Source organism: Epinephelus fuscoguttatus, linkage group LG4 (genome assembly GCF_011397635.1).
Source record: "Epinephelus fuscoguttatus linkage group LG4, E.fuscoguttatus.final_Chr_v1".
In the NCBI taxonomy this organism is placed as follows: domain Eukaryota; kingdom Metazoa; phylum Chordata; class Actinopteri; order Perciformes; family Serranidae; genus Epinephelus; species Epinephelus fuscoguttatus.
In genome coordinates, this window is record NC_064755.1 from 11,442,840 (window position 1) to 11,450,992 (window position 8,153).

General features: G+C 40.6%; 1 protein-coding gene across 1 annotated transcript in view; it reads left to right on the plus strand.

Moving 5' to 3' along the window:
• LOC125887170 (nucleoprotein TPR-like) overlaps positions 1 to 7,832 on the plus strand; it is a 27,603-nt gene extending 19,771 nt beyond the window's left edge. Inside the window, exons 17-22 of the mRNA XM_049573794.1 lie at positions 763 to 982; positions 1,202 to 2,751; positions 3,753 to 3,840; positions 4,020 to 4,159; positions 5,586 to 5,671; positions 7,301 to 7,832. Of these exons, the coding sequence (XP_049429751.1) occupies positions 763 to 982; positions 1,202 to 2,751; positions 3,753 to 3,840; positions 4,020 to 4,159; positions 5,586 to 5,671; positions 7,301 to 7,478 (2,262 nt within the window). The 3' untranslated portion in view covers positions 7,479 to 7,832. The remainder of the gene's footprint in view (positions 1 to 762; positions 983 to 1,201; positions 2,752 to 3,752; positions 3,841 to 4,019; positions 4,160 to 5,585; positions 5,672 to 7,300) is intronic.
• Positions 7,833 to 8,153: the final 321 nt, after the last annotated feature.

The window sequence follows — 8,153 nt, forward strand, 5'->3', positions numbered from 1 at the left end:
GCCCAGTCCCTTTTTACTAGCCCGGTGTAGCTACACATTTTGCCAAATAAATGCCTGTCTTAATGAGACGCATGGTCTGGTTGCCAGAGAGTTGAATTTTTTTTTATAGAAGTTCTTTGGATGCATAAAATTGGGTTGTGGGCTACCTCAAATTATGTATCCATTCCTCAAATACCCTGTAAGTTATTCATATTCCTTTAGTCCATAAGGGTCTACAGATGAAAAGAATCAAAGTTATTTTTTATAAAGATTAATCCAAGTTGTGAGTATTGTTTTAACAGGATAAAGTGGTGTTGTAACTTGTAACTAAATTCTAAACAAGTAATATTCATACTGGTTTAAATAAACAATTTGATTGTATTTCGCAATCTTTGGCGAGCAACAATTTTATGTGAAAGGAAATAAAGACCTGTCCCATATCGATGCCTGTCCCAAATATAGGACAATAATTTTAGTGATTTAAGCATAATGGCATAGGCTATTAATTGAAGTTTTACGGTATGTGTAGTTAATAACAGGAACACTTAAACAATACAACAACTTTGGTAAGAGAGTAAAAAGTTGCAGTGGCAGAGAAAGCACCCCTACTTTCTACAACCAGCTGAGACCAGTGCTACTCACCAGCCATGTACTGTAGTGTGAGTGAGTGAGTGAGTGAGTGAGTGAGTGAGTTTAGGCCCAGCTGGTGGGGCTGTGGTGAAAAGGTGAAATAAAAGCATTGTTGCATCCTAACAATGTGACTTTCTATTTTTCTGTACACAGAGGAGAGACAGCAGTCAGGGCATCAGTGTTTCTACCCAGGTCTTTCCCACCTTACTGGAGGAAATCAGAGCAGAGGAAACTCATAATGAACCCATCTCCATCTCTAAGCTGCCTGGCTTTGACAGTCTGCAGCACTTGGCCTCAACTCAGACCAAAAGCCCAGACTGTCTGGAGGACACAGGAGCTGTGACTAAGCTAGTTGACACTGGAGCAACTGGAGGTCAGCCAGCTTGATATAAACACACAGTAGATAAACCTATTATTACTTGTTCCATACTGAGAATTAAACACAGCCTTTTATTCTTAAACACACAAGCATTTATTGACAGACTATAAGACAGGCTGTTTTGCATTATATTACATGTATTATTAATGAAGCTATGGCATATTTATGACCAGTACAATTTGACCAGCTGTTGAAAAACATTTTTTCCAACAGTATCAACTGTATCGAGCCCTGCCAACAAGTCTATCGATGGATCTGTACACTTACTGAGCAAAGACAAGAGTAATGAAGGAATGAGTGAGAAAGAACAGGGATGGAAAGCTCATGTGAAACAAGTCGAAAACAACAGTGAAGATGGAGGTGAAAGAAATGAGAAGCAGCAATGGAATAGAGAAGAAGTCCGAGGAGAAGATGTGGAGGAAGGAGGAAGTGCTGGAGAAAATAGACAAATGCTCATGGCCCAAACAACAGATAGAGCAGACGGACGAGAGGATAGCCAGGGGTCAACAGAGGATGCAGCAGACTCCAAACAGCCTGAAACAGAAACAAAAGATAGAGCAGAGGGAGAGGGGACACATGAAGTGAAGGAGAGAGCAAAGACAGAAACCCAGATATCGGCCCAGACCACATATCAGTGTATGCCTCCAGAGAAGAGCGACACACAGCAGGTCATTGACTTCATGGACACTGAGTCGCCACTGGCTGCCTGTGCGCCCTCAGACTGCTCACAAAGTCTCTCTCAGAAAGGCAGTGAGGAAGATGCTGACTCCAGCCATGTGAGCAAAGAATATGAGATTGGTAGAGAAGTACAAACCTTCTGCTCTGATACAAGTGTCCATTACGGGCCAAACGCTGTCATTCAAGAGGTGCAACAACTCAGTCATGATGAGGTCCAAACCACTGCTGAGTCACATACTCAGCTGCCAAGTCCAATTCAAGTTTTTGAGAAAACCATGGAAGAGCAACCATTCAGCAAATCAGCAGCCAGTATACCCACTGAACTTCCCGAACCTCTGAATCAATCAAGTACTTATAGCTCACAGGCCAATACTGCACCATTAGCTGCTCAGCTGGATGGCACTGTCAACATCCAAGAGTTAGAGACAACTACAAAACAGACACAGCCTTGTAGTCCTTCTGACATTACCACCAAAATGAAACAAACAGATGAAGTGTGTGATACACACGTTAATGACGAGTGCATGTCAGTGAGATCGATGGTTGAACCACCAGCAGTACCTCAGAGCCAGGAAATCTTCAAACAGAGGGGACAGCTGAAGTCTCTGGTAGCTGATGATGGCGATGGTGTTTCTGGTGCATATGAGAAGAGCAAAGATCAGTCATATGTAGAAACACGTGAAATCGAAGCCTGTGAGACTGCGCAGGAACCTTTGGAAACATCTAATTTGAGGGATGCCTGTGCTGATACCCAGATAAATACCGTGGACCTTGAATCTCAGGTTGAGACTGGCAGCTGTCAGGAGCCCATGAAAAATGACAAAACAGAAGATGCCTCAGAAGCTAGAATGACTGATTTGAGGCTGGCTGTCCTTCCAAGACATGAGAGTGATGCTTTGCCAGAGACCGGCAGCACAAAATGCTCTGAACAGTCTCCAGGAAAAGAAATACCACTTGATGTTACTACTGAGTCATCTCTGCCCAGCACCAAGACTTACAGGTCATCATTTGACTTTGGCAGTGCTCAGAGAACTGTGAGCTCCAGAACTAATCCAGACGTCTCCACCCTACAACAGTTTGTGCAGGTATTACAATTAAAAAATGCTAGTGTTCTTCATAATAGCCTTAAGGGTAAATTTAATTTGGTTTTGGTAAGATTGTACTCATCAAGTTCTTTGTAGACTTATGGTAATGCAGCTTTGTACAGCTTTATTATAAAGTATAAAGACAACCCATTCTCACTCCTAGGTCGTCAAATACCGATGTTTTGTTGTGCCCCTCTGCATCTAATAGCAACGCACAGGGCACTGTTTAGTGTATCTGTGCGACACAGCACTGAAAAACATTGTAAGGCAACAAAACCATGTGCTTAGGTTAAGGGAAAAAAAGAAGAAGAAGTTAAAATGAGTCAAAATGAGTTGAAATAAGTAGCTTTGTTCAGAACATTATGTGAGATAAATACCTTACTTGGATGACTTAAGGGCGCAATGGTTGTACATAAGTTACATAACATTACATTTAAACATGTGCGACTTTTGGTGTCACACGGGATGTTGGTACATAAGTTACGCAACATTAAAACAACATTGACCTTTGGTGTCACACAGGACACAAACTGTGGTCCCTTGAGTGAAAGTTCACACATCCATCTCCCCACCTTCCCACACTATGCAGATTTCCTGGCTCTTTATACTACGTCAATTGCTCTCAGCATCAAGTATTGCTGTAGATGGGTTTACACTAGAGTTAGTTTAAAGCTTGGTGCGTCTCATAAAGATGCTAAAGGGTGCCTTTGACATCAGTATGATGCACAGAGGGGCGTGATAAAGCGTTGGTATTTGGAGATAAGAACAGGCTGATACAGAGGAAATTACAAGTATTTTTTAATTCAGAAATAAAGTTCACCCAAATTGACCCAAATTGGTGCAGTTCTAATCAACATTTTTAATTGATGTTTGCACTTTCACATAGTCATCATATGCTACAGGACTAGATTCTAAACCTGTGTCTACAGGCATCATGGTAAACGTGTCAGTATTTTTACAACGGTAGTATTGGTCTCTATAAAACATGGGTGTTTTTTCAGCGATCTGCGCCTGAGCAAAACACAAGTGGACCCCTCAGATGTTACCTCAGCACAGTACCCAAGTTCCTGAAAAGCAAGCACAACAAAGGTAATGGTTGTATCTTTATGAACCATTTCATTTACAAAAGGTATTATACCATAGTGGAACACAGTAGTGCTCCACTCTTCCATAGTGAACTCAGTGTACATCTGTATTTCATACCATTACTAACAATCATTCATTCTTACCCTCTTGCTGTTCCTGCCATCTCACCTCATTCTTCCTAGTCCCCTTGGTGATTACCAGGGCCTCGGATCTGTTGAATGCCTCCAGTGTCTCTGGGACTGCAGCTTCCTTAAGGACACACCAGCAGGGAGAGCGGAAGGCTCTGGGAGAGACCTGCAGAGAGACGGCAACAGCAGACACGGTCAGTTACAGAGCCTGTTATGAAGTCAGAAGCCGCTGTTTTTTTACATGCTGTTGTGATATACCCACAAAATGATACTCAGAAAGATCCACACACTATAAACTACCAGCCTACATAGAACGGACTTTAGCTTGAAACTGATCCCAATGTAACAGGTAACAGGGGTAAAACAGCACTCGTGTTGTACATGCCCCTATATTTCATGTGCTGTATTAATGAATCCTCACTGTGTGATCTCAACTTACAGCTATGTTGAAAATTTAATTTCAACAGTTGAAGCTCACGTCCAAGTATGTTTCATCACACTAAAGCCACAACATTGTTCTGCATTAAGACTTGATGCTGAACAGCAGGAAATGGCCAGAGTGTGATGTTCACATAGAAACATATGAGCCGCCTCAGAGGAAGTTACAATGACCCTTATAAAATATTTTCTCTATCAAATGAATCAGTTTGAGGTCATTTCTGCTCCACAGATACTAAGCTTTATCATTTTATAAAATGTGTCTGAGTGGACCGCAGGGGAAATTTGTGCTAGAGCCTAATGAATATGTCTGTTACATGAACCTGACGTCCTCATAAGAACGAGACATTAAAATGCTTTTTCAACATTCTTGTGGGCCAAAAAGCTCAGAGTGTGAGAGCAAGCAAATATTAGCTGAGGCCAACATATTTAAGAGAATGTGCAGAATATCTGAGAGCGATTTTAGAGGAATAAAGGTTTGACAAATGTTAAGTCAGGTGTTGAGTGAAAGGACGTAGCTGATGTATGCTGAACTCATAGATGTCCTGCAGACAGCCAGACAGACAGAGAATGAATGACCTGTGGAAGAAAATCTACCTAATGATGCTTGGGTACCTCTCCTCTCTCACTTACTCAGTCTTTATCCATCTCCTCACTCTCTCTCTTCCTCTCTCACTTCATCATCCGTCTCTCACTCACTCACTCTCTCCATCCTCTCGCTTGCTGTTACACTTTTTTTACTCTCACACACTCTCGCTCTCTCTTTTGTCACCATCACCGCAAACTGTCACTCTGTGTTTTATAGGATCCAGGTGCTGGCAATTGAGGGAGATAGAGTGCAACATGCCGAGAGTATGAGAAAAAAACTTGTCTGATAGTTTAACAAATTGTAGTGCGGGCCAAAGCCTTTATTTTCTGCAGACTCTGAACACTGGGAACGTCACACAGAGTTCAGTCTGAGTCTGGCTACTTTCTCCAGCCTGGATACTGTTACATATCAATTGCCACTGGTTATTGTCTGCCCCGCATTTGTTTATCGGTTAATGTTCCTTTTACTCAAAAAATTTTTTTTTGCCTCCTCAGGAGGCACTGAGGTCTGAGAAAGAATGAAAAGAAAAGAGAGAGAAAAGAGTAGATGTTTGAGTTCTACTATCTGTACTTTTTGGTGTCATTTTTACATAGGAGAGCCGAGCTTCTCTATCCGTCACTTCTTTTCCAGTCTCCACATCCATCACAGCCAGCAAGCTGTCACGGCAAACCACCCCAGGGTAAGTCCTTTACTCTTCATAAAGAGGACCCCCAACCTCTGCACCAAAATAGATGTTCTACCTTGGAGTTGTATTTTGAACTTTTGAAACTTCTTATAATGTTGAGAAGAGGTTACTTGAAATGATGTTCCAAGAACAACAGAGATTGTACATCATCCAGTATCACCCTTGTGATGTAGTTTCATTTTCATGCTGTAGATATACATCTAGCTAGCTGAATGAAAATGTCTTTGACCAGCTAGGTAGCACCCTTGATAATTCATTATTCCCTGAAGTGATGAAATTTAACACTAAATTAACATGGGATGATATAGAATTTGCACCACTGTATAGGTTGTATAGGCATGCAAACTTGTCACTGTTTGGTGAAATTCAGGATTTTGAATCTGATCCAATCAGTCACCAATCAGTCACATGCCTTCTCAGTTGTCCAAAAACAAACAAACAAAAAGGCTTCTGTGTTTGGCACATGCAAAGCACCTCAAACGTCATGCCTTATGGTAAGAATGTCTTACATTAGCATTATGATAAATTTAATTGGCCTAATATTTTAAGCCTGGGACAGTAAATCAACCTGATATGGTTAAATTGTTTAGATTTAGTGTGTGTCACCCACCACAATTTTGTTAGGTGTTAACATTATTACCATGGAGTCCAGTGTTAGCTAGTGTGCTTATTTTTCCAAATTCCATGTGTATAACATTACTGATGTTAGTGCTCTGGGACTACTCTTTTAATGTCACTAACATTGCCATTTTGCCAATGATTACAACATAAGTGCATCTGCTCAGCCAGGTGCCTACTAACTTAACATTATCCTCAGTCCCTGATGGTATCATATTTATGCTAAGATACTGTTAGCGACGCTAATGCTGCCATGACCACACATGATCAAACAGATTTACTTTTGGATTTGTTTTGGAACATTAGACTAAGTAATAAGAGAACTGTGTGGACATTTTGTGATTGTGAATTAATTCAAATTTAACTTTGAACAAGAGAATTAGGGCAGAGCAAGGGGCTGCTTTTAAAGCAGATTGAAGCAGGTGTGAGATTTTTTTCAAGTGCCCTGAGCTGATATCCCCCATACATTACTGTTGTCACAGTAAAAGCACTTTAGTTCTACCGTGAATTTTTCCCTACATCCTTAGGCTAAAATAGAGAATCTGTAAATCTAACATTTTAATTTTGATATTTAAAAAAACATATCCCCTTCAGACCCTCCCTGGGGGTTTGCATCATTGTCACCTTCTTAACCACTGATGAGTTTGCATGCCTGACTGTTCTAGTTGACAGACAGTTACATTCATGCAAAGCAGAGTTCGTTGGAGTTGTCAATAAGGTAGCCAGGTGCTACTGCCCCCTACTCAGAGCAGTGAGAGTGAAAGGCAGAATATAGACAGCGAGGACAAACACAGTGTCTTAATGCCTAACACCACTGCACCATGCTGGTTGCAAATATATATTTTTATAAAAGATGTTCCAGATCTCATTTTTAATTCATTACTTTTAACATAGAGGTGATTTCATAATACTTCATGTCAAGTGTGCATCTCCAAGAATTCTGTCTTTTGGAGTCCTGGTATAATTGCTGAAAAGCCAGCTAATGTTAGTTTCTCCTCACACCAGGTGTACCAGAGCTCCTACCTCAGCTGCAGGTCCAAGTTCAGAGGCAGACTTGGAATTTTTTTGCTCCCAGGAGAGGGAAGACCAGCAGTCATCATTCAGAGCCCAGATCTCCAAAATCGAACAGTTCCTTAACACAGAGAGGCTCCGTCTGCCCAAAAGACGAAAAACTGACAACTAAACCACTGAAACTTACTCTCTGTTTAGGGATGCCACTGTGTCTAGTTGATGACAAACTGCTCCTTCTGTTGGTAAAGTGATTAGAGCCTTAGCTGGGAAAATTGTGCAAAGTGTTAAGCTTAAACATTGGCTGTTCACATTACTGTTATAAAAACATTTCTACATTTAATTTTAATGGAAAATTGCTTTGTTCATTTGTTGTTTGTTTGTTCTATTGCATACTTGTAGGTAAGCAGGACAGGAGGGTATTATTAATTCCACTGGATGATATATTTATGTTGCTATAAATATTTTATTTTAACATACAGTTGTATGTGTATAAAGCAGTGTTGGAATATATATAAACAAGAATAAAACCTTTGGCTTACATTTGGATTTACTTGTCATTTAATAGCTTGTTGTCAGTTGTATCATTTGTTTATCAGATATTCTACATAAAAGATGTTATCCCGTAAATGTCCCTCATATCACAAGTACATTTTGATCAACAAGGACAGTACAGCCAGCCTTTCTACTTCCTCACTGACCACTGACTTGGCACAGCAAACCCTACAAACAGCTGTCTGTCCTTTTATGGACATATTTATTGACACAACATAACAGCAAGTGTTGCATTTGGTTTATTGGAATAATTGTCCACCGTATGTCATGCATTTCACAGCATACAGCCAGATAT